Source organism: Coloeus monedula (genome assembly GCF_965178545.1).
Source record: "Coloeus monedula genome assembly, chromosome: 5".
Taxonomy (NCBI): Eukaryota; Metazoa; Chordata; class Aves; order Passeriformes; family Corvidae; genus Coloeus; species Coloeus monedula.
Window position 1 is genome coordinate 35,739,199 of NC_138785.1, and position 27,720 is coordinate 35,766,918.

Below are 27,720 nucleotides of genomic sequence, written 5' to 3' on the forward strand. Positions count from 1 at the left end.
TCCTAGCTTAGATTGTCATCGTCTGCTGTAATCAGACAGACATATATGTATATATACCTGCCAGGTCTTACTGCAATATACACCAGCATGTGATGTTTCAAAGCCTTAAAAGTGCATTGACATCTATTTACATGCTAGCAAAGAAAAACAAATATTTCATGGCAAAATCAGCCATGTTAAATTTGAATCAGTTTTGTTGGGTGTGTGTGTTTGTTTTCTGATGAAACTGGCTGTTTGCTTTTTCTCTTTCCCCTCCCTTGAAATGAGAACGTTATCACATACATTCAGAACATTTCTTTGAGAGTAAGCCTTTTAGCTGTCAATCAATAGGGCTCTGAGGCTGTCAAGGTCACCAAGAAGAAAAAAGCTCCAAATAATAATTAGATGATGTAATTGTCATGACTTGCCTGAATAACAAAGACATGTTGGCTTACATTCATGGAATGCATACTAGAAAAATTTTCAGCTAATAATGTCATTTTATTGCATTGTCAAGAATACTTGAAATGTTTTTACAGAAATTATCGAAGAATATGAATCTTCATTTAGGATGCCTCTCGGCTAATACAGTTGCTACCATATAAAATTCCATTGTTTTAACTTTTGAAAATTCCTTTCTTTTTTTTTCTTTTCTTTTAAAGGTGGCTTTGGAGAGCATGGAATGTCAAAAAAATGTGGTGCCCTCTATCAGCTTATAGAGAGGATAAGAAGATTTGGCTCTGGTATTTTCACTGTTTAAATTAGCAAGTTGCCTGATGTGATAGTGTATCATGAACATTAATGATGATAGTACTTTAACACTTTAGAGCCTTTCTGTATTACTACTGGCATAAACAAATTATAAAATAAAGCGTGCACGTATAGTAATGAAGAGATTAGCTCTTTGTTCCATTTTCTTAGAGTTCTTCCAGCGTGAAATCTGAAAGCTAAAATACACGGTTTAAAATGTCATGTGTACAACTGCTTAACTTTATTTGATGGCTGTTATCAGCTTAACTAATATCAATGCAATTACTTGCATTGATAATAATTACTTGCATTGCAAGTAGACCATTCTGCAAAGCTGCTAATTTGGTTTGTTTCTTACATTTTTCTGGATCCAGGTGGGGCATGCTGATGATTCCTACTGTGTTTGAAGCATTTGTGGTGTGTTATGCTGAACAAGCATATTTTTATACTGATCACACTCTTGTCAGTATGAATGTAATTGAATTGAGCAGGCTATAGGAGTGGAATCCCCCCTAATTCTGTCTGAGTTTACTCTCTATATTTGATACAAGAAGTCGTCAGTTTAATGTAGTGTGAAACCTCAACCCCAAAAAGGAAAATATGTGAAATACCACTGTAATTGCACCACGTTGTGTTAATCAGAGCATGGTAACTGCCTTTGCAGATGTGCTTTGATGCATCATCTTAATTCTTTAAAGGAGAGTTAAAATTTTAGTGTTGCATAAATGCTTGTCATCTTTTGTGTGCAATTTGGAATAAATTTCTTGCTTAGACCTCTAAAAGAGCACCAATAAAAAGAATTTGGAATGGTAAAACGTCTAAATAAACATGTAATGTGTGTGGTTCAGTAATGACCGCATACTAAGTATAGAAATAGTTTTTCTGTAAAGTGTCTGCCTGTATTTTTGACACTTTGTGTGCAATTTATTGTGTAATTCACATTTACACACTCATTTAATTACAAGGATAAGTTATTTGCTTTGCCCGTTTGGTTTTTTTTTTAAACCCTGAAATTTTCTGTGTAATTCCTGATATAATTTAAGTTACATGTTGGTTGTCACAAAGGCAGGCTTTTCTTGACATGTAGCAGAGCTTTCTCCCTGCCTTGTGCTGTAGCTTCTTCCTTTTCTTCCTATTGCTGCTCTCTCTGCCTTGGGGCTATGCCAACATTCCTTACCATGGCTTTGCCCTGGAATCCTCGCTGATTCTGACACAGTCATTCACACTTAAGTGCAGCTGGTACCACAGGGGATTCTCACAGAGGGAAAACGTAGTCTTCCAAGAGGAATAAGACTTCAACTGCACTGAGTAAGATTTTTTTAACCACTATTTGAGTGATCCATTTTGATCAGTTGCCTGGATCTATGAACTAACTTACAAATTGTTCAGAAGAAGCACCTGTCCTGGTGTACAAGTCCTTGTCTAACTATCCTTATCCTTTTCTGTCCTCACAGTAGGTTTCAGCTGATTTGGAAAGATTTTCCTGTAGTGGAATGAATGGTGGTAGTATCCCTGAAAATGGTAGACATTTTTTTCTCTTGTAAAGAAATTCCAGCCATGAGTAATACCTACCCATGGGGTTCTAAATGTTAGTTTAGGAAATATGTATGATTTCTTACTGTCCAGTGCTTTAAAGATGGCCATGTACTTGCTTTTTCCAGATCATTTACAATACAAATGAAAGGGATAGTGAATGTCTTGATTACTTTGTCTAAAGTCTGTCACTCTTTGCTGGAAAAATCCTCATTTATTGAAAAAAATCAGACCAAAACTAAATGCAGAGAAAAAGAAACCCAAAAAACACCACCAAAACCACAGGGAGTGTGATTTCTTAAATATTTTTATTAAATGAGAAAATTTAGGTGCACTCATGCAATGCACATCCCAGTTGATAAACATATGTGCAAGATTGTTGCTCCAGATATATTAAAAAAACGAAGATTCAGACTTCATTTCCTTCTCAGAAAACTACGTAATGATAGACCGTCGCATAACAGCGATGTCCTACTTTGAAAGGGCATAAAGAAATAATCTGAGTTTGATCTGCTGGAAAATAATTGCTCTCTCTTTTCATGTGTTTGTGATCTCATTCAGTGCTTTAATTATCATTGCAGGTTTTGAGCAAAATAATACATCTAAAGGAAGAACTGCTGTAAAATTCTCAGGGAAAAATGAGAAAAACCGATTTCCCAGAGCTGCTACATCAAGAACAGAAAGAATATGGCCAGGTGGTGTCATTCCATATGTAATAGGTGGAAATTTCACTGGTAAGCTTTGTGCTTTGGGTGAAAAGAGGAAAGATAATGTTTTTTAATTGCCTTTTTTTTGTTGTTTTAAATTTTTAAAAGTGAAGTCATGCAATGGAAGTCAGTAGAAGGGTTTCTGTTGGAACAGGCCTGAAGTACATCTGTTTTGAAAATATTAGTCATACTTAATTGTTTTCAAAGGCAAGCTACATAATAAAAAATGGGGAACAACGTTTTAGAGAGGGAAAGTTCTATTTCTTTACCTAATATTTCTTGTTTCACATTTGTTTCCATGAGCCTAAGTAATGGAATGCCAAGGAATTTTTTTTTTTAATGCTGTATATTTAGCACAAGAATATCTCCAATTTAGCTGGTCTGACATATATTCTTTTAAACTGATTTCACTCAACAAACTGACTTCAATGTGTTTTGTCGTTCCTCAGTTTGGTTTTCAGATGGGCACACACAGACATTGCATACAAGAAGAAAGACTGGTTACCCTATATGTAGAATTCTTATCAGAAAACTAAATTTATCAATATCAATGTGGCTGTAAGAGACAATTTAAAACAAAAATGGAGCAGGGAAAGCAAAGATATAAGGGAAAATATATGAAATAACATTTATTGTGCACGAGAATACAGGGAACCAAAGGAAACATGCAAATGCTCATACATTGTGTGTATATGGAGAAACCAGAGTAATTTCTTTCAAACTGACAGCTACAGTCAAGCTTTCAGCTTGGGTATTTACATAGTACTGTACCAAATGTGACCTTTGCTTTAGGATTACTGTCTTCTGAAATAATCGTAGTAAACTAAATGAAAAGCACCATATTAAAGATTTTGCCTTCTTCATAATGAAAGACAAATTCTAAAGCTTAGAAAACACTGCTTAAAGATATAAGAAAAGGGCAAGTTGGGATGGAATAACCTTTATTTTTTTGGAATCTGATAAGATTTGAACTTGTTATTTTTACGAACTTTCAGGTTTTGTAGTCTTTAAGTTTTAAAAAGGTTAGATTTTTTGTTTAATTATCCTATGTAACCTTCAAGGCGAGTGTATTTCTGCTAGCAAATTCTTGCCAAATAATACTCTTCTTTGTGGATTTTCAGCTCAGAAGCAATACAGCTATATTCTCACATGCTGCCTCTATGTCAATAAGCCTTGTCTTTCATCATGCAATGAATTTACATTGCTCTACTCTCTGAAGGACTGTATACTAGCTAGCTTTGTGTTCTGTGCTGAGAGTTGGCCTGGCTGCTTCTCCATCTAGGGGATAATTCTAACCTTTTCTGGATGTATTTCTCATTTTTAAAGCAAATATCTAGGTGTGCTTAGTGTTTTACCAAATTCTGAATTTCCCATTTTTGATGGATCGTTTGTTTTCTGAGAGATTTTGATGCAAAGAAGGGGAGACTGGTCCCTGTTCCCAACAGCCTTATTTTAATCAAATATTTTTACTGGTATGCCTATTTACATGGCTCAGATGAAACTGGTCTCCAGACTTGAAGGCTGTAGGATTTTTTTTTTTAAACTTTTTTTTCTTTCTACTAGATAGATAGCTATGATCTAGGGTTACTCAATTTTGTTTGTTCTTTTTCTTTCTGTTTTGTTTTTTTTTTCCTCCCACAATGTGGTTCACTTGACAGTTTCATTTGGGAAATTGCTTAGCAAATGTTATGCTGATGCAGGCACATAAGCAACGCTGTATTTCTTCTGCTGTCTTCCGCTGGTGTAACATAGTCGTGATGTTTATTGCAGGTTTTATATTTACTGGGGTGTGTCAGGCACTGTTAGCCCCCTTGCAGGCACATAAGTTATGGCCTGAGTATCCCTTTAGCTGGAGTCTTGCCATACATGGGACTGCTGGGACACACGGGGCTCCATGATTCACCGAGTGCTTCCAGGCCTATATTCCTAGTATTGATGGTGAGAAGGAAGCTGCAGTTCAGGACAAGCTCTGGTTTAATCTCCTGCAATCGTCGTTGCAGGCACGCAGCGAGCCATGTTCAAGCAGGCCATGCGGCACTGGGAGAAGCACACGTGCGTCACGTTCATCGAGCGCAGCGACGAGGAAAGCTACATTGTGTTCACCTACAGACCCTGTGGGTAAGTGTGCACCTGTGGGACACACACTCCTGCTTTCAGCCTTTGGCCGGGTTTGTCAGCTTTGCGCTTGGAAGGGAATATCTACTTCACAGGAAAATGAACAAATAATTACTGCTTTTAAATGATGAGCCTGTTCTGCCTGGCTTTAAGTTCTTTGAAACTGTATGTGTGGTAACTTTGTGAGGTTGCACCTCTTTTGTCTATTATTAGATAATTTATCTTGCTATATATACACATAGATAGGAGACTTTTATTTTTGGCTTTCTGTCGTGCTTCCAATATTCATATGTGTTGTTCTGAAGGTATTTCAGGTTTATCATTTGTTTATTCTTAGCTTTCTCCATGTCACACATTTACTGATGAATTATGTATGGCCATCTATCCCATATCCCTTTTCCAGCTAAATTGTTGTTTGTTGTAATTTTAGCTCTCATATTGCTGGAGTATCCTTGCACAGACTTATTTAACCACCAAATTCATGACCGTTTTGCAAATTCTTTCTTCTAGGTCACTGATACATAAAAGTGAACAGAACAGGTTTTATTACTCATGAGAGCCGCCTTCCATTAATCACCACGTTCCATCTTCAGATATTACTGCTCACAGATGCCTCAGTCAGCTATGTTTGCTGTTTATTCTTCTCAGAATTCTTAATTTTATATAGTGCTCAGTGAACTTCCTGAGTGCACCATGTTCATTTCCCAAGAAGAGGGCACACTGCTGTTGGAAATTCTGTACTTCTGACGGTCATCTCCTGTTTGGGTTGTAGGCTCTGCAGTGAACAGCTTTGTCTTACTGCCTTCCTGATCATTGAGCCCTTTGCTTGTCTACTTCTGAATCGTAGTAGGATAAGGTAGTGAAAAGAAGTTTTGGGACCTCCTTGCATTGTAGGAATGCTCCTGAATGTATTTCATTTATAGCCTCTAAAATTACATGTAGAATTACCTGTTTAAAGCACCCATGATATTCTTCTTAAAGTATAGGACAACATAATAAAACCTACTCCTAGGTTGCTTTTGAAAGGCATAGCCTTTGCCCCTGAAAGTCTCTGAGCTGCAGATCCTTGCAACAGGGGAGCTTATTCTTGGTATCCTGCCATGTTCTTGTGCCACTCTAGGTCTGCTGTAGAGCCCTGTTAGAAACAGTGCCAAATGAAATGGACTTTTGTTCTGAGCCAGCATGGATATTATTTTAGTTAATGCAACCTGTAAGATAGGATTCACCTGTAAAATAGGATTCAGGGATACTGACACACAGCTGGAAGAAAAATGGGAAGCAGAGAACAATCGTGATGGTTCTCTTGCACTCACAGAGGAAGAAAGCAATTTAAACAGAAGAGTGAAAGATATAAATGTTTTCAGGCAGTTTAGAAAGAGATTTATGGGGCTACCTGCCAAATATAAATTCTACAACTTCAAAATACCCAAAGCCAAATAACAGAAAATCTCTCCAGCCAAAGAACTCTTCCTTAGGCTTCATGAGATCAAATCACTTTGGGGGAAGGCTGGGTTATAATCAGCTTTAACCAGAAGGTTGGAATACACTAAGTATCTACCTCCAAAGTCTATATTATTCTTTATCATTAATGTTGTTTTATTGAAGGATACTTTGCAAAATACAAATAATTTACAAAGGCTGTAACAAGTTTAAAATAAAAAAAAAGAAGAATGTAGTTATGAAAAGTCCATCGTTGATGGAAAAAAAGCCAAGCCAAACAGAAGAGGCAGGTGAATGATTTTTCTAGGGGTCCTCAAATTGTTTCAGGAAGATCCAGATAAATAAGGACATATATTCTCTGGGTGAGAAGGAACTGTGCACTGCCCACCAGCATCCAGTGCTGACGCAGGATTTTCCACGGAAAGAGCCCAGACTAAAGTGACACCAAACCAACTGCAAACACTTTCTGCTACACGGCCCGTCGCATTGAAATTAATCTTCAGCTCTTTCCCATGGCACCCTGCTGTGTTGGTTTGTTAGCACATTGTGTCAGTATTGTTTGTACTACCATGGCAGCTAACATTCACAGATGACGGAGACTTTATTGTGCTTAGCACTGTTGAAATTAAAAACGAAATGATAAACCCTGCCCCAAAGAGCACACAGTCAAAACATAACACATTAAATGAAACAAAGTGGAGAGTCATATATGTGGAAATTCAGGTGGCAGTATCTACAAAAGTCTCATATGACAGCATTAGCACACTAGTAAGTGAAGTGTTACTGAGCCTTTGTAAACAATAAGAATATTTTGGAGTGTAATGCATTATATCTTGAAACAGTTCATGGGAAGATCATCCCAGAAGGGCAGTGATTAAAAAAGCATATTTGAAATATAGCAGCTGGTTATCAGAGATACATGAGTTTCTTAAAGTTGAGAGGTTACATATCAGCAATGAATAAGAGAGAAGTTTTGATTATCATAGACCCATAGGACTGCAAGGGATCTCAGAAAGATGTCTAATGTATTCTTAAGACAGAAACAGCTATTCCTATATCATTGCTGATATATGCTTATCTAACTTGGTTCTAAAAACCTGCAAAAAGGAATATTTCACAGCCTTGTAGGAACTGTATTGCTTCAGCATCCTTAATATAAGAAATGTAGGAAGTTGGGGCAGCATTTTTAGTCATAGCTAAACCAGATATTTCTTACTGTAATTACAGGACATTAACTTTTTTCCTTTTCATTATGGCCATAGAAAAGAAATTCCTTTTACTTTTTTGAAGGAATCTACTACATAATTTGAGACTGTTATTATGTTTCTCCTGAATTCTATATTCTTTTGGGCTAGAAAACACCTAACTCATTTAATCTTTCCTGGTAAATAGTATTTTCTAGGCCTTTGATCACACTGCTCTTTGAGATTCTTTTCAGCTAGTCCATATCTTTCTTGAAATGGATAGCCCCAAAACTAGGGCATGTTTGTCCAGATGAGTCATTATTTCTGCTGAGCCAGTGGGAGAGCTAATGCATGTATCTTGTAGCCTCTCCTTCCACTTAGGTACCTAGGCACAGTGCCTTCCTGTTTTCTCAACAGCTGTCTTGTTCAGCACATGGCTGGTTGGGATGTGATTCCAAATAAGAGCCAGAGCTCTTTCCACAGCACGGGTACGTCATCATTGGCTCCAGTCTTTACATCTTAAGACATCAAGTAATTCCATATTTCCCTTTCCACATCTTTTGTATAACCTCTTAAAGTTGCTATGAACTCCAGGCTTGTCTTCATGGCATTTAGCAGTGTTATCTCTGACTGCAAGTTTAAAAAGCATCTTCTCTATCTTAATGTCATGTCATATTCCAACCAACTTTATATCCCCCTTGCTATCAAACTTCTCTAATTTGCTTATGGACAGTTGTTTGGAAAAATTTCAAAAGCTTTACAGCTGGAGCCCTCCTTCCCATCAGAATAATTCAGTCTGCTGAAGTCTTAAACTATTTGTCATCATGTCTAGTTTTTTTAACCTGAGTTTGACAACAGTTAATTATTAAAATATGGTTTCATAATATAGCTGAATCACTAACTCTGTACTTTGAAATTTTCTGACTAGTGATAGTCATTTGTATCCACGAGCTGCAGATGTGAGACTAAAAATATAGTATTAGGATACTTAATTTACTTACTTGTTTGTGATTCTACTACCAAGCAGTGTACACTGGCATTAATATCAATTACAGCAAGTATTTATGCATCTGGTTGATTAAGGCAAATAAGACTCTAAGCGGTAACAGATTCAAAGTACTCTTTGCTCACTACTGCTTCTCTATCCTTATGTTTCTTCCTATAAAATTGGAAGTGCCTGAAGACTCAGTCAGTATACTTCTCTGTATGCAAAGCCAAAAAGGGGTCAGCAAATTGGGATGGCATCTAGTCACATGCTGTTAATAAATATTACTGAGTACAAAATCAAGCTTCTTTTTACATAGGAAGACAAAATCAAAAGGAACAATTATTCATATTGTTCTGGTAGCTCAGCATGCCTTTGATGGCAATTTGTGGCAATTTTTGTTCTCCATTTGAAGACTTAAACAATTTTTATGACAAAATTCAGATGACTTATTGCAGTTGCTACTGTATCCTCTTGTCTATGTATTTGGCAGATCTGTCTGAGATACAGGAAAATTAAATCTCTTTTATATGATTCCCCAAGCATTGTAGACTGAACAGATGAATATTTTAACCTTTTTTGAACTTGCTAGTGTATTAAATAGGCATTGCAGGTAAGTTTTTAAAGTTGATGGAACAGGTAAATTCATTGTCTGAGATGCACCTTTGTAGCATACTTCAGCTAAAGAATATGTTATAAAAGGTGCTCAGTCACTCTTATAAAATGAGGAGAAACCAGAATTGTGCTAAATAATCCATGCACAGGGGAGGGCTGACTCATGCTCTCAGGTGTTGAATAACCCTGGCAGCTGGCACTCTTCCTGCCCATGGCAGCTGGCACAGCTTCATTGCTGGCTGTGGTGTGGCCTGCAGGAGGGCTGTGAGCAAGGCACAGGTTGCCATAGTCCAGAGCGTGGTGCAGTGACATAAACGGTGAGGGGTGGTTTGTATAAATACACTGGGATTGGCTGATGTTAGCTGAGGAATGTTGGTTGTAGTACTGGGGTGGGCATCTCCACTGAGCAGATAAAGAAGCAGTAGACACTTCAGCCATCACAACAAGTCCTCTTAGGGCAGTGAATCAGAACATTTAGTAACCACAATTGCACCTTGATCTTGGCAAAATGCAAATTCGTCAAGCCAGGTCATAGCCAATATCTCTTTTCTACAAATTGAGTTATATCTGTGCTTGAAAGAGGTGTTTTCACCAAGAAAAGCACTCTGCTTCCTGCGTGAGATTTTCTTTGAGAATTTTGTGAACCTCTTTTTCTTGCTTTGTGTAACATAAAGGTGATGATACACAGTCCTAGTATACTTATGAAATTCTGCAGTTTTTCATCCACATCTTCATTTAGTCAGTGCCATGGCAAGCTGATGTCGTGGCCTATGATGATTTTTATATTACGACATTTGCAAGAGTGCAGCTTTTTAAAAAAAGGGCAACATTGACCCTGCCTGATTCTCTCTTCCTTTGTATTAAGAATTTTTTTGACAGTAGTTGTGAAATAATATTGCTTAAAAGAATGGGTATATTGTTCCAGTCATATCACTTTCTCTTTGTCATTTGTTTCTCATTGCTAACCATCATTGATCAGCTAGACTGATTAAATGGAATTAGAGATTCATAAATAGTTACTGTCTCCAAATGCTGTCTGGTGCAATAAAGATTAAAGAGATGAGCTTTAAAACCAGCCAGCTGATTCAATTTAAGGGGTGTGACAAGTACTCCTACAGCACAGAGATCTTGGTCTTTTGCCAAACACACCTGGGGTCAAACCCATAATATTGCAAATTAATTTACTTCATAGATATTTTAATTTTAGTTTTCCTTATTGTCTCAGTGCATTTGTTGAGGTAAATTGTTGTAGCTTAATTGGATGTATCTGGTGTGCTTGACAAGACATTCAACCTGGCAAATCCTAATGACCCTCTGTAAGTGTGAACTGCTGCTGTTATTTGAAGACTTGGTGTTAATTCTAATTTTCCTTGGCATGTAAAGAAACAGTCAATAAATTTCTTTACATTTTCCAGGCAGTACTTGAAATCTGTCAAGTAACCAGTGTAAGGGAACTCTCATCCTCTGGCTGCTTACTTTTTAGGAGCAGGTTAGCATTAAAAAAAATAATTCCCAGTATGTTGGGGTTTAGATGTAGTGTTAGACAACCTAGAGGAATAAATATTATGTAAACAATTGCAGTTAATTATTCTGGAAAAAAAACATCTTTCAAATCTTTCAGATGAGGTACCCTCAGTCTTTCAACTCATTTGAGAATGCTCAACTTTTCTGTTTTATTACTGTAAGATTAAAATGTCAAATTATTTTGTCAAACAGCTAAAAATCTATCTGATTTATGAAACACCACTAAAAGCTTTCAGACATTATCCAAAACACCTCTGTTTTCAAGAAACAATCATTTCTTGGTGTTGTTAATTTTATTTGGTAAATTGGCTAATTAGGTATTTATTTTCTTATTTTAAAATTGCCTTAATAACTTAATGTTTTATACTGGACGTTTGGTTGCCTGACCTTTTCAAGACACAATGCACAGCCTTAAAAAGTTAGACCCTCATTTGGTCCAAAAGAAGTAAGAAGGACAGGAAGAGATAGACTGTAGTTAAATTCTTGTTTTATTATTTTGCCCTTGTTATCGGTAGTATCAATAAAGGCAAAGGAGGAGACATAACAGAAGGTACTATTTAAAATAATTTCCTTTTCATTTTTTCCCTTTTATCTGTTCATCTCTAAAGTATCACTGTGAAATAACTATATTGAATATATAGAGAAACTTTTAGGCCACCAAAAATGTCTTTTCTAGCTGAAGCATGCAATGTATATGAAGTCAATAAAATAGGCATGTTAATACTATGGAAAATGTCTTAAACAGTCTACAACTTTAGGTATCAATAACCTATTGATTTTTTTAAGCCATGAATAATCATTAATGTTCTTTAGTTCTGCATTGCAATTTTTCTCTGTAGAGTTTCCACACAGTGGCAAACATGAAGACTCCGCAGAAGTGTTTAAACTGTTTTAAACAAAAGGATTCTTTCTGCCTTTCCACAATTATATGTGCTTATCCTAACTTAATTGTCATCAATCTCTTGCACTGCCATCACGTGTTGTATTAAGATCATAAAGGTTTTTAACTGCAAATTAAATTCTAGGATTTAAACAAATGTGTTTAAACATGTTGACTCTCCAAGGTGATTTTGCAGGATTATAGGTGAATTGAAAACTAAATAGGTTAAAACTGGTTGCATGGTTGGGCCTGAAGGGTTGTACTAAATGGATTGGAATCAAGCTGTGACTGAAAGTGCAACATCACAGAAGCTTGTCCTGCAACCTGTCGTTTTTAATATTTTTATCAATGACCCACAAAGAGATGATAGCTCATGCTCTCATCAGAGTATCATTTTTTTTTATTCTTTAGATGAAAACAAGCTCCTGTGTCATGCTATAGACTGACTGAACAGATTGTCACAACGGTGACATCTTTTAAGTAACATCTTTTAAGACCTTGAATAATATAAAAAAATGCCCCATTCTTGTGTATTTTGAATAATAAACTGTTCTTGTAGAAGATCTAGTTTGTGAGACCACCAAAATTACATTGTGCATTTTACTGCAGAATTTTTATATACTATTTTCTCAAGTTTTTAACTGAATTTGCTATGTGGTTTGTAGAAATATCTATGAAAATTTTCACCTGTGTTTGTGTTTTAATTACAGGTGCTGTTCTTATGTGGGTCGAAGGGGAAATGGTCCTCAGGCTATATCTATCGGCAAGAACTGTGATAAATTTGGCATAGTTGTCCATGAGCTGGGTCATGTGATAGGTTTTTGGCATGAACATACACGACCAGACCGTGATGACCATGTCACCATCATTAGAGAAAACATCCAGCCTGGTGAGATAGTCTGATAAGTATTTTGGAAAAAAATAATGTGTTTGTTTTTGGTGTTTCTTTTATCTGCTCAACTCTATTGGAACTGAGTGCTGAATAGCTGAAATCATATTTATGCCTGCTATTCTTCTTACCTTGACTGATCTCAAGCTGATTTACATATAAAATACTGAAATTATAATATAATATTTTCCAAAGATCTGGCAGTGTAGCAAGCCATTAAATAGAAGGCTAGAAGGAGCAAAATAACAATCATGCTCAAAAAGTTTGGAAGAAGCCACTGCTCTAAAGGCTCTTTAAAAGTCATATTTCTGTGCTTGAGGGAAGAGCCTTTCTCTTGTAGGCTTTAGTGAATGATAAGTAGAAATATGTCAGTAGCTTTTAGCTGTCCAAGAGACTTAGACCTGAGAGGTAAGGTGAAGGATTTTGAATCTGTGACAAAGACACGCACAGGTCCCGCAGTTTACACATTATTCACCTCACTCTCTGTAGAACATGCAGCTTTAGTCAGTGACCTTGGTGCTACTGAGATAAAGCATCTGAGGAACTTGAGAACTTTAAACTGTGACTGTCAGCTCTTTGGCACTCTAGCTGTTGTGCCCTTGCTTGTATTTGGTAGGGAAGATGGGAGGGAACTAGGCATGTTTCATTTGCAATGCTCCTAAATATGTATGGTCTTTGCGACACACTGCTTTCGACTTACAGGAATTCTAGGCTCAAAAAGGGTGAAATCAGAAATTGTCCAATGACAGCCTGGAGTATTTGTCTGTTTCTTTAGAAAATATTTTAAAATGTATTTGAGATGTGATTAATCTTTGCCACTTCATTTAGGACTTGGAAGGAAACTGGCAGCTGATACACACTTCCTTAAGTCTCTAAGGTCCTGAAAGGGCATGCGTGTTTGAGCCTTCTTTCGGGTCTCTCTGTGTTACTGACTTGTGCAGATGCCATAAGAGCTCCTCCTCTTTTCTTTTCACTATGATGAGAAAATCAGCTGGAGTGCTATCCTCAGCCTCCTGCTCCCCCTTCCAGTTGTGTCTCTGGTTTCTGACTGGAACGGCTTCTTGTGGTGTGGCATGAGCTTGAGGATCACTAAATGGGATCAGGAAGCCATGAACACTGACACACTGGGTTTTGTTATAGTATGCAACTTATGTTGGTTAAAGTGTTAATATCACTGCAGGGTTTTTTTGCAAGACTCCAGTGGGAATATGAGCTGGAGTAAGTGGTGCTTTGTATTGCTAATATACTGATTAGTTCAAAGAACTCATGGTGTGGAATTATGAACTAAGTATAATTCTTTTTCTGTTGTTCTGCTCTTGTTAATTTGCAACAGCTGGTACTTGAAAATATGACTTTGTAGTGTCTGCATTACAGCGAGTCTCAGGGGGCAGCCTTTGCTGAAGCAAAGTCTCTAGTGTCCAGTAGTTTAGTGCTGGATTTAGTATCCAGTTAGACACTTAGTATTCAGTCTAGTGAGTGAGGAGGGTTCTTCTGGAGTCATTATTGTCAAATGCTTTCTTTTTGAAATTTAGAATCAAACCAGAAATTTGTATGGACTCTACATGAAGCACATCATGATGTGTAGGGCCTTCATGTGTTAGTTGAATGAGACTAGTCTTTGATATGTGTTTCAGATGTCTGCCCTCTCAGTTAAGAGGGCATAATAAAGTTGCACCCTTTCTCCCAAATGGCAAAGATTTATGAATGTCAGTGGGTAATTAGGTTAGGATCTTTGTTGGTTTTCTTTTCCTGTTTGGTTTTTACCTTTACAGAAAAAGATATTAAGGAACCTATAATTATCAATTATTTTTAGGTCAGGAATATAACTTTTTGAAGATGGAGCCTGGAGAGGTGAACTCCCTTGGGGAACCATATGACTTTGACAGCATTATGCACTATGCCAGGAACACCTTCTCAAGGTTGGAGTCTCAGGTTATACCTTTTGACTTTTAATTCTATTCCTGTCTGTGAATGCTAAGAACTATGCTTTTTGAAGTATTTTGAAATCCCTTAAAATGTCCCTTGCAATATAGTATGCTTACAGCAGTCAAAGCACAGTTTGTTTATTTTAAGTGAAAGTAATTTAATTATATTTTAAAATGCATTTATTTTCTGTTCAGTTTCAAATCAGCCCTTTGATCTTGCTTCAGTTCTTTAGATTTTCAGATAAGATAATCTGAAACATGATTTTATATGATATTCACTTTCTTTTTGTGTCCACAAAAACATGAATTTAGAAAAACCAAATGAGTGAAATGTTATGTGTATGTTACGTAGAAATGTTATGTGTAACAGGATCTGTACTCTGAAAGAGATCTCCTTTGATGCATAGAGTTTCATAACTATGGATTATGCAGGTAGAGCACAGGTTATTTGGACGTCTACCACAAAACCACAGCCTTTGCTAAGGGCTGCAGTCAACCATTTATAACAGGATGCAGCCTTCTCTCTCTTGTTTGTACAGATTTTTACTGCGATCAAAACCTTATAATAAAGAGTTCTGCTTGCTCTGTCCTGTTGCATGCTGATCCATTCTCAGCTCCTTAGTAACTCACCGGGGCTCTCTCTGAAACGATGCAGGGTTGTGTACAATGAGCTGGTCCCATAGATCAGCCTTGCTCTGGAGAAAAAGAGAAGAAGAAGGCTTTCACCCAGTCTCCTATTATATTTCATACCAAGTTACAGTTCAGCTAATTATTCTCTAAAAATACCAGAGTAATGTAAAATTAAAAGAAGCCTCCAAAAACACCCAACAAAAAATTTTAGTTTGAAAAGTTATGTGCTTGGGTTGTTTTTTTTAAATTTATTTCTCCAATTCATATATTTTAAGGCAAAAATACTAGACAATCAGACACTTTGAAATAAACTGAGGCCCACTAAAACCTCAACAGCCTTTGCAAATTTGTTTGGCTGCTTCTCTCAATACAAATTATATTATTACAAAAAATCCCACCAAAGGCTGTATTACTCAGCATACGCATAATTCACCCCTGGAAGAGGATGGGAATGTGCCACATGAGGTAGCTATTAGTCACATTGCTTAATCCAGTTACACATACCATTACCTTAAGGAAGAGATTATAAGAAGCTATATAAAATAGAGTAATTGAACAAGACAGAACCCCCCCAAGTCCTAGGGCAAGGACAACATCAAGGTAATTTGATTTGTTGGCCCTGATCTCACCACTGTCCAAGCTGGCAAAAACTGATAGTGCCATGAGTAGGCATGCCCTGCCCCAAGGTACAAGAGGTTGTTACTTCATACTGTCTAAAAACAGCCAGCAAAACCCTGAGGTCAGGTATTGATTTGCACTAATTCATCTTGCAAGCGTGAGTCATGCACACTGTGGCATATTGCCTGCTGTTTGTTAGACTTTGCTCACCCAGATAAGTAGTAGAAATCACAAAACATCATAAAGTTCTAGTCATACACAAGGCTTTTGTTCATGCTGTATTAAAACTTACAGTATGTCCCCTTGTTAAAGTGCTAAGGCATTTAAGAGAGGATTGCTTTCATTTCAAAGTATTGAAAGCATTAGTTTCAGGTTGTACTGAAATTCAGTGGAAAATAGAATTATATTTCATAGATGCAAACACTTTCTAAAGAATAATGTGCTTTAGTTCTAGAAACTGATTAATGCCATATGTAGTTTATTTCACTGTTTAGGGTAACATCCTGAGATGATTCTGTCTTTGCAAAATTTCTAGTGATGCCTCAAAAAAATCTGACTGGATAAAGAGAGCAGTATGTATCTACAGTACTCAAAAGGGTTCATTTATTATAGTTTGAAAACCAATATGTGTTTAGAAAAGGTATTCCTAACTACAAAAAAACCTTACTGTTCATTCATTTTGGACCTATATTATATCTGAAAGTGCTAGTTTTACTTTTCAATAAAAGCCCTGCAGGTATACAAGAGACTATAAAAAAATTCAAGAAAAAGAGACTATAGAAACATATTCTTCTGTTAACTTCCATTTAATGGGATTTGAGGGCTTTTAAGTTCTGGAACATGATAATAGAATGTAGTTTTGTACCTTAATTTTTTAAAATTTATTTGAATATACAAAAATGTTTTAGATCATATTAAAAGTCTGGGAAATTTTGAATGAACTGCACATTTGGAACAAGTGTACTTCTCTATGATGTCTTGTCATTTAAGGTTAATGTCATGAAAATCACATATGGTAAGTTGATATATTTTATTGTGAAGCAAGTAAAGGCTGGCAAGTAAGCGTGTCTGTTTCAAAAGTGTCAGCAGCTAGAGTGAAGTTTGATGTCTTATAGCACTTGACAGAATCATGATTGGCAAATGTATCTGACTTTACCTGCTCTTACATGTAAGTCAGACTTCAGGAATTCTCATAAAAACTTTGTTAGAATGGGAACTTTGTGATTAAGAATTTTGTGGTAGAGATTAATTTATGTATTTTTATGCAATTTTATAATTTTTTTTCAATATAGCAATAGCATAATGGCAGTGTCTTTTACTTGTAGTCTTAATAGTAGTAAGAGATCTTCCTCTTGTCTAACAGAAATACAAAAGTTGCTATTTTAATTGATAGGTTATTTTATGGTAACTTTGCATAAAGTTTGCCAATGTGAGGAATTTTATGGCATGTTGTCTGTATTTAAATTCTGTATTTTACCCTCTTATTTACGTCAAATATAAAAACCAGATTTAAAAAACAGGTAGACATTCATGGAACTCAGGCAGTTTAATGACAGAAACCTGATAGGGGTTTTTGGGGTCTATTTTTATTTTTATTTTTTTTAGGGGCATGTTTCTGGATACCATTCTCCCTTCCCGTGATGACAATGGTATACGACCTGCCATTGGCCAGCGTACCCGTCTAAGTAAAGGAGATATTGCACAGGCAAGAAAGCTGTATAGATGTCCAGGTATTGCACCACAAACAAACAAAAACCACATACTAGCAACTGTTTGACTTGTTGTTCAAGAGGAATGATAAACTTTTTGTGTCAGCTGCTCAGTAGTCTCTTTCTGTGTTGGCAACTGACATAGGCTGCTCAGGAATTGAATCATAAAAGAATTTTATAGATAAGGTCACTGGAATGCAAAGCACCTAAGGACAGATAAACTGTATGAAACAACATGACATTTCAATCTGCTTTTCTTAGCTGTTCAACAACTAGAAAAAAAAGATGTTTAATATCACTTCTGGTTTGCATACTGGCTGGAGTCCTTTATTTGAATTCAAGTTGAGTGTTCAAGAACCAAAATGAATTATTGCACTCAGCTGTGAACCCATTATATTTTTTTGAAATTTTGTCAATAAAAGAAGCCAGGACAACTAAATTGTAAACTCTTTTATGGATAAAATTGTGCGATCTTACTACAAAATTTCTACAGTTTTAACAGAAACATTTACTATTTGAATATCTTCCGCCTATCTCTGTCATCCTGTAATTTGAACACATATAATTTTTTTATCTCAAAATATTGTGGTAGAGTTGCTGTCTGTCTCAGAGACATCAGTAGCAAGCCTGGAGTAACCCAGAGTCAACCCTGTGGTTCATGTTGCTCTCTAGTGCTCTTTCTTTACTGAGTGCTGCCAGAATGGTGGAAATCTCAAAGCAAAAGGTTTCAATTTCCTTGTTCTAGTGGCTGATACCACTGTTAACCTTTGGTGTCACCCAAAGAAGTTCAGAAGTGCCATCTCTCAGCCGAAATTTACCAGCAAGACCCTTGTGGGAGGATAGACATCCCAGCTCTGTGCCACTGCTCCAGCCTTACTGCTGGAGCCTTACTGCCTTACTGCTCCTCATGGGGATTAAAGAAACCTCAGTAACTGTTTTAACTTAGATATGTTGCCACTTTTAACCAACTGATCAATACAGAGGGACTAAAAAAAGGGATCAGGATTAAAGTAATGGAGTTGCTTCAAATTTGTACCAGCAGCAATGGGATCTACTGAAGATCTGGGGATTCTGACGTGCATTTGATGTACACTGTACAGCTGAAATACACTTTTCCTTTGTGCTGTGAGTACGCTGAATCATAGTCTTGTATGTACTGAGAACATGCACAGAGCTTCTGGGCCTGCCTGAACAGAAAACATTTTAACACCTTTTCTTTAACAACTGTTCCTTTGGGAACAATTTTTGCTCTTTCCTTTTGGTACAGAAAGTACTTTAATAATGACGCTCTTGGCAGCATTTTTTCTAATGAAATTATACAGAGAGCAACAATTTCATAAACACAAAGAATACATATATATTTTGATAAAAGACAAATTTTGGAGGAAAAAAGTGGTCTATAAAAGTAAAACTGCTGTGCAAGTAGGTAGTATCTCATGATCATATTGACTTAAGAAAGAAAAAAGGAAAAATTATAAACTAGTCTGTTTAGTGTGTATATAATACTCTAATAGGCACTTTCAGTCAACTGTAAAAGAGGCAATATACTTTTTGAGCTAACGTTCAAGAGTAGTTCAGAGAAAATATTCTTTTGATATACGTCATGAAAACATGCATTGAGAGTTACAGTTTCTTTCAATGTCATGAAAGTCTTGTTGAAAGTTAGTTTCACAGTATTGTAAAACCACTGTGGTTGTTCAGTAGCAGTGTCCACTTGAAACTTAAGAATTTTTTTTTTGCAGCACTGGTGAACATGGGTCACATGGATAATAAAAATAAATGGTGGGTGAAAGATCATGCTCCTTTTCTGGCATCTAGCTTTGCAAAATTTGGGATAAAACACATTAGCTTTCCAGCCTTTCTTAGATGAGCTATGCCATAGAAGAAAGTGAGTTTTAAGAGACAGAAAAAGGCAGAAGGTTTTTCTACAAATGTTAAATAGCATACTATTTAAAATGCTATTTTTACAGTTAATATTTTTAATAGAAGCTGCATAGCTGAATAACACAACTGAAGCATCCAATAAAGAAAGAAAATCTCTGAAAGTTGCACAGTACCTTTCTTCTAATAAATTTTCCAGCAAATACTGAAACTGAAATTTCAGACAGACATAAAGTTTTTGGTTTTATGTAAAGAATCATGTGCTCATTATAGTGTACAACAGTAAAATCCCCAATACTGTGTTGGTTTTGGAGGTATGTTTTATTTCCTGTTCCAGACAAAAGATATTAATCATGATGCCTGCTTATAATAAAACAGCAGTGAATATTTCAGTCCTTAATAATATCTGCATTGTTTCATGTGTTCATTTGTGCTGCCTTAAATGCAATACAATGAAAATACAGAAAACAATAACTTGATCAGTATTTTCCAGAGACCCACACTTCTATGATAAAGGATTTTATGGTATTCTGCATGTTTTGTTTGGAGTTCTAATTATTTCTGCAAACAGTTGCTGGTCCAAGTCCTTTTCTGGGGCCCATGAACATGAAGTTAAGCTCAGAGAATACAGTTAAGCTGGAGAATACAGGTGATCCTCACAGCAGGGAGGCAGCTGAGCCTGCCAGGGCATGATATTCAGGGTCATTATTCAGGGAGGAGCTTAACGACCAAGAAACAGTTTTGAGCCTGGTGAAGCCAAGGAGTGAGATTTGATAACCTACCTTTCAGCAGCAGGGTAAGCGCCAGGTCTGTAAAATTGTAGTGGTTTGGTCCAATTCTAACCCATGACAAAAATGTAGCAACAGCAATTTTGGTTTGTTTTTAACTTTTCTTTAGGATTTTTGCAAAAGGAAAATGTAATTGCTGATAAGGATCTGTTACATTTTAAAACCAAATTATATTGTTACATGATGGAATAATAAGGGGAAAGAAATCTACTAAGTTCAAGTCCTTCCTCTGCCGATCTGATTTTGAATTTTGAGTGTCTTGGTATTTGAGAATAAAACTTGAACTTCAAGGCTGGATGTATTACAGTGGTTTTCAGATAGTCTAATGGAGTGATAGAATGTGTTTTCTTCTAGCTGCTAAAATTTCAACACAGGTCTGCCTTTATAATTTCATATAGAAATTGTAGTTAATGTTTATATGTAGTTTCATAGGAGTGGAAGAATAAGAAAGGAAAATGATGGAGAAAGATACTCAAATGCCAAAAGAGAGAACAAAAACTAAGTGGCTAGAGTGGGACTGCATAATGAATGGGAAAGGAGTCTCAGACTAGTGCGAGAAATCTGTTTAGAGGAAGAGAAGGTGGAGGGACAAAGTTCAGCAAATTTACAAATTTCCTGGGTCGGTGACAGTGTGTGTAGGAAAGAGCAGATGAAGGCTGAAGCTTGTGTCTTTTTTGTGCTGTTCTCACTGTTCCTCAGGCTTAACTGCTGCCATCCCTATCAGATTTGAAAAGAATATTCACCTTCAAACGTCAGCCTGTGTTCACTGCATAAGGAGGATTAGGGTTTTTAGATTAAGACAGTTTCCCTATAACTATAAAGGGGAATCAAGTCAATAGTAAGACCCTGAGTTGTAGTAAACTGATTTAAGTTTTTGATTTAACAAGTACATGATCAGCAGTTAATATTTTTGTGGCTCCTTGGCAACTTTATATGCCACATATGTGTAGTCGTATAGACTTGTGTCTCAGTGTTAAAGAACTTAGAAAAAAAAGGGTAAACTCAAATTAGCCATATTTGGTAGTATGTATTTGCTAGTGCTATGTACAAAGCAATGAGACTTGGTTCCCTAAGTGTCCTGGAGGATCTGGGCTTCATCATTTTCAGATTTCACAGTAATCCTTGATGGGACTTGACCACGTGTGTAGGCCAGCCCAGAGAGGTGTTACGTGCAGGCCGTGTAATTAAACACTGCTGCAGAGTACACTGGTGGGAATTGCTTTGTATAAGCACATAATCCACCTGCTGCCTACACCCATTACTAATCTTTACAAGGAGAAGCAAAAATAGTTTCCCTCTCCTAAACATGTAAAGTCTCATTAGATGTCTAACCTTCTCAAGCTGTAAAACAGAGGAGAGTGGCTTTTATGGTTAGAGTATGTGTGTGGGGAAAGCTAAAGTGGCATTTCTGCAAGTGGTCTATCCTAGTAAAATTGATATAAGGCATGACATTTGAAAGGGGGGGGGAAATCATCAGAGAAAACCTTGGCAAATGTTAATGATTAACAAAGGAATAAAAATGTACAAATGCTTTATAAAGCAGAGCTGTGTAAGATTGAAGTTGTAATTGATATCTTCTGACTCAAAATATACTAAAGTATGAAATGAAATGAAATTCAAATAAGTGGCCCTAACCACTCATTTTCCTTCCACATTTCTCTCCCAAAGTGGATTTCTTTACTAGTGGACCATTATACAGTCAAAAAAAGTTATATTAATCTATTTTATAAGCCTAGTCATAAATACTGCAGTTGCTACAGTCCAAATATAAAGAAAACCTTTACATACTCTAGTGATAGAATTTTAACTGTTTCCCATTGCAGAGAAATGTGCTTTTCAACAAGAAATTCCCTAATATCACCCTGTCTACTTCAGCTTTGGAACTCAGCCTGGGACTCAGATCCCATAGAAAATTAATTTAACTATTGATTGGTGTAAGCTGTTCCTGTTTTAGCTCCCTTGAGTAATCAAGAATTTAAAATTAAAAGATAAATATGGCAAAACACATAAAGCCCAAGTGCATTTTATAAATTCTGATTATGCTAATTCTTAGTAGAAGTTATCTACTTACAAGTTTTCTTACACTTCTGTTAAATTTAGAGATATTTCTGAAGGTAATTTTAATTTGATAGAGAACTCCCAGAAATTTAATATGGATACAAGATAAATTTTTATATTAAATAGATTTATTCTATAATTCCCGGGGGAAAAAAAATGTCCCATGGCTCCTTTTGTGACTCAAAAGCCAGTGTTTTAAGTCTATACACATCTTCTGTATATGGAGCATGGAATGTTCCGGCGTAGTCTTAATGAAACCATCCATGGGGGAAGAAGAAGAGAGGGCTCTGAAAGGGGTGAGAGGAGTACGTGGATTCTTGTGGATGTCTCATCTTTAGGCTCTATTGTCCTCTACTCCAATGTTTTCACTGTTGGCTTTTTCTGAAGTGCTTTACCTATGCACTGTAAGCTATGGCACAGCTCACCAGCTCTGCGGGAACCCAGTACAGGACTCTGCAACTTAAACAACTTTGCATTCATTGTTGTGTTAAAAATAAATTGTGGTTAATGACAGATACAGCCTTTTCACTGAAAAGGCTTTGTGCAGAAATGTCATTTGTTGTGGCTGCCTGCAATTCTTTAAAGATAAAACCACGCTTTTTAATGAAGAAAGGAAAATAATTTTTTTTCTGTTTCATTCCTAAAGGACACAGTGATGGTGGCTTTAGCCATTACAATTCTTAAGGGCCACGTCAATCTTTCCTTTCTGTCCTCATCACAATAACCATTTGAGTGTCAGAGAGCATATTTAATGCTTTGAATGTAACTTACACTACAACAGTGTAGTTGTCCGATCACACCTTAGATGCATTTTAACAAGACAGCCTTTACAGCTGTGTTGTCATAAACAATCCTTTCCTTTGTCCTCTCTTATTTTAAAGATTTTCCCGGACATTTATAATTCATTGATATTTTGATGACACAGTTGTTCATCTGCTGGCAATGATAGCTCTGTAATTTGAAAGCACTGCAGATTTGTCAGTCAAGACATAGTATCAAATTCCTATTTTGTATCATACCTGCAAAATCAGTGAGTGAAAAAATTTGGTTAAGGTCAAAAAAGATGACTGATTAAGGTGCAACACCCTACCAAAATCAGTTTTAATGGTGGAGAGTGGCAGGAACTTCCAATGTTATATTTTAGTGTGAAGATGATTTATTAACCTGCATCCACCAGCATCTAGTAGCATGACTGACAGGTGAGAGAAGGGTGCTAAAAGCTTCAATAATACAGAATATAAAAGCCTTTGGTGTTTTAGGACTTTACATTTGCTTTGCTTTTATTACTCATGTCTCTACAAATCACTCTTGCAAGAGACTTTGTCGAATATAGCATTTAGTTTTCTATACCAACATAAATGAGTGAGTCTAGGTCAGATCAGTCTCTCATGTGGGTAAAGTACTAAATTAGATGAAACCACTGACAAAATTTCAGTGTGGTGCAAGTCATGTTGTGCTAGAATTTTAGTTCTTAAAGGATGTCTAATATTTTTTATTTCCAAAAGAGTTCTATGTATAGTGTTGCAGTTGATTGACATCAATGATTTTTTTAAGACTGCCATAATTTTGGTTATGTCAACCGACAACACACAAATGAAATAGCTCATGGGATAAAAACATCCTGCATAAAATGGAATGAATGTCAGACTGGCTTACAAACATGGCTTTGAATAAATTGTAAACTAACTAGTTTATTTTCCATTCTGCACCTGCAGTGAGTTAAAGCTATTCTGAGTAGATATTGGAAAGATGCATTTTTCTCCTTTAGGCACATTGAATTTTATATTTTTACTGTAATTTGTTTCTTTCAGCCTGTGGAGAAACACTGCAGGAATCTATGGGCAACTTTTCTTCTCCTGGATTTCCAAATGGTTATCCTTCCTACACACACTGCATATGGAGAATCTCTGTGACCCCGGGAGAGAAGGTATTTTAACGTTTCTTTAGATAGACATAGACACTATTTTCAGAGTAGAATGTTGTGGTTATTTAGCTTTTTGTTTAAGTTTAAAAGATGCATATTAATTGAAAATAATGGCGTGTCATAAAAAAATGGGATCATGGACTATGTAGTATTGACTTGACTTTGATCTGTGGCATTAGAACCACATCATCTATTCAGCGGGTGTCCTTGTGAAATGAGGGCATGATTTCAATCTGTTGTATGTTTGCACCATGAACTCCCTTTAAAACTGGCTGCCAGTTCAGTTTATGGTTCAGTATAAAAGTAGAAGAGGTGATTCAGGCTTCTGGATGTTCCATTTTCCAGCATGGGCTTGGGCAAGCTGACTGAGCTGTATGGGTCTGATAGCTGGGCTGTAACTAAGGAAGTTCTTAGTGTGTTACATAAGATGTTTCTAAAACGAAACCTTAATAACATGAGTAAAGAAAGTGTCATTGTAGGTGTTCCCTGACACTGGTTCCTAGTGCACATACTTTCTGGGGATAAATTTTAAAGGAAAAAGAGTGGGGGAAAAAAATGGGCTTGGTGAGAGCAGTCTGGAGAGAGAAGTGTGCCATCTTAGGGAAAGCAAAACCTGTCCTTCTTGTGTGCGCTTTCAAAATGTGCTAGCTAAATCTTATTTTAAATTATTGGCTCAAATGTCAGGCTGCTTCAAAACAAATAAGGATAGAGGGAGTGACAAAAAGCTACAGCTGAGACAAAGTATGCAGGAAAAAGGATGCAAGTTTCCTTATATGAAGCAGGGGGTGGTATCAAGCAGTCAAATACTAAAGACTAAAATATAGACTCTAAAGAATGAAATATAGGATCTAACAGACTCAGTACTGGCAAGTCCAAATAGGAAGACCCAGCGCATGCCCCCAGATGTTTCAGTCATTTTTCTCAGTGGTCTTCCACTCTGTATTGGACATTATTTTCTCCTGGTTGTATTATTTTTTTCCATGTTTCTTTCAGGTCAGGGTCCTGGTAGACACCAAAAATACATACTCTTGATGTTCTAATAGATCCTGAGGAGCTATAAGGGCATTTGCTGCTGTGGGGAATGAAAGCAAAGTCATCTGGAGAGTGTTTGCCCTCCTCTGGGTGAGAGCCAGACACAGGAGGAAAACTAAACACTCTGCTGAAGGAAAAGGGTGGCTCAGCAGGTTGTCAGGGGAAAAAAAATGAAGAGATCAATAAGAGAATATTTGTGCAAAGGATGAAAATGATTCTAGATAGTAAATTTATGTCCCCACTATTTGTGTTGCATTTTAGACATTGCTGTGATAACAACAAAAATGGCTAAGGGTTTTTTCCCATCCCTCCATTCAAAAAATAATAAAAAAAAAGAGTGTTCCTCTACAATTATTTGCTTTTGGAAAAAATACTGACGTGTGAGTTAATGTACGTGTTTAAGTATTCATAGCATACTCCAACTTTGTGTAAGCCTATCTATGGACACCAGTAATTGTAACACATTTGTGATATAATAAAAACAAAAATGTCTTGAGTGTGTAACTACCACTGAAGCTGTATTATACTGTAACAAATCTTAATGGGGGAAAACTCCTGTGTTGAAGTCAGCATGTGAGAGGACCAGCTCCTTTCCCAATTTATGTGCTGCCACAAATGGGGAAAAGACTAAGCAGAATCTTCTAGCTGAAATTTTACATGTCAGGTCAAGTCTGTAGGGTACTGTTACTTCCAGCTCTCTAGTCTCCATATAGTTCAGCAAGAACAAGGTAAATTATATCTGTGCTAGTGTCAAAAAGTCTGTTTTGTCCATGCTATTCCCATGGGAAACTGGCTGTCTTGAGATAATGAACCCTATTTAAAGCCATGAGGTCTAAATCTTAGCTAATGCATATATCATGGTACCTTGGACATGCATTATACTTGATCCCAATTTTTCTCAGTAAGCGGTAGTAATACATTCATATAATGAAGGGAAAATGAAAATATATTCAAATTTTTGTTTGTTTGTTGCTTTGACCCTGATAAATCTCAGGAATATTGTGTGGAGATTAGAGTATGTGTAAGTGCATCATATCTGAAAGGTCAGTGAGCGCTTTAGTCACCTAAAAATAAACTGAAAAGGCATTGCCTAGCTCTTTTCTATTTATTTATTGAGACTTAGCATTCTGCTGTATGAGCAAAGTTTGGAGGACTTCTATCCATGCTTCTTTCTGCAAGTAAGGACTCCTCTGCTCTTTGATGCCCAGAAATTTAGTGAAGGCTGGGACTGCAGTGGCATGCCCTAGCTGTAATATTCTCTTTATTCACAAGGCGTCATAAATTGCCAGGCCAACCTAAAATATGTAAGTTTCTGTTAGTTAAACAAGGCAGCCCATTCACCTTTTACTTTCAAGACTTAAGACTACTTGGTAAAGAGCTGTACTCAGAATATCTATACACAGAAATGTCTTGGAGAGAGGATGGTGTTATTAATGTTGTATGCCTTCAGCCAGGGTGAATCCTACCCTGTGATGTGTAGAAATTTTATTGGCATTGGGAGAGTTGCAACTGTGCCCGTGTTTTATTGGAATCTGCCTTTTTTGAATTGGTTACACTACTTTTCAATTTTCCTTAATGTTTTACGTGAAAGATAAAATAGGACAGAAAAATCCTTGATTGATATGGGTAAAAAATGCCACCTGCAGAAACCTTGGTTCATACTACTGCTATTTATTGTATATTTTGTGCTTTCTTATCTCAGGCAGTAGGGGGTATGATATATTCTCTTGGAAGCTGCAGTAGCACAATCGAATCTGCTGCGTAATCAATAATTCTTTAATTGTGCTGACAAATACCCATTGATTGTTTTTCCTGGGAAGCCTCTCAGCCATCCTGTCCCCTTGAACAAGCTCTGCCTTGTCTGTAGCTCTATTTAATACTTTGCAGAATAGCAAATCAGAATCTTAAATATATTTAAACTTGTTTGGTTCATGACCAGAAATCATGCTGTGACAGATTGGGGGTTCTGCCTATGTACAGCTAATGAATTCTGAAAGTGTTAAGAAATTGCTGTATCATCAAATACCTTGGCATGTCAGAGTGAGAAAAGGCTGTGAAGGTTATTTCATGTAGTTTCAAGAGCAGAGGCCATTGAGGAGGCTCATTAAATTTTAACTGTTTCCATTTAGATAGCAGCACTTTGAGACATTGACACGATCGCACCTAAGTGAAACCATCCATTTCCCAGCTCCATCCTGGCAACTAAGGTTTAGGAAAAAGGTGAAATTCCAAACAAAGAACAGAGAAATCTCATGTTCCAGCTGTGTCATGGAAAAAGGAAAACTTGTGGCTAGACTGGTGAGAGACCTCCAGGCTCTAAGGAGCTGAAGCAATGAAGGAGGTGTAGGTTGTGGCTTCTGCAGCCACAGAGCCAGCTGGGTTAGTTTAAGCAGCTGTCTGAATCTCATCAGGGCAAAGAAAAAGGGTTTCCTCTTGTGCACCCCTCTGACTGCACACATGGGGGGTGGGGTAAAGTTGGCATGGGTGGAAAAGGACAAGACTGATGAGGGCAGCAGGCTCTTCAAGCAGTATGGCTAAATGCAAACAGAGATAC

The 27,720-nt window shown here is 36.7% G+C and overlaps 1 protein-coding gene across 3 annotated transcripts in view; it reads left to right on the forward strand.

The window, feature by feature from the left end:
* The window catches only part of TLL1 (tolloid like 1), a gene marked incomplete at both ends in the record, with an annotated part of 125,782 nt that overhangs the window by 60,326 nt on the left and 37,736 nt on the right, over positions 1-27,720 (forward strand). Inside the window, 7 exons of one of the 3 annotated variants that reach the window (XM_082282156.1) lie at positions 642-722; positions 2,844-2,996; positions 4,970-5,087; positions 12,423-12,601; positions 14,415-14,520; positions 17,380-17,504; positions 24,022-24,137. In XM_082282156.1, the coding sequence (XP_082138282.1) occupies positions 642-722; positions 2,844-2,996; positions 4,970-5,087; positions 12,423-12,601; positions 14,415-14,520; positions 17,380-17,504; positions 24,022-24,137 (878 nt within the window). Of the gene's footprint in view, positions 1-641; positions 723-2,843; positions 2,997-4,969; positions 5,088-12,422; positions 12,602-14,414; positions 14,534-17,379; positions 17,505-24,021; positions 24,138-27,720 lie in introns of those variants that run through there. The other 2 variants (XM_082282155.1, XM_082282157.1) reach the window with 2 other exon arrangements.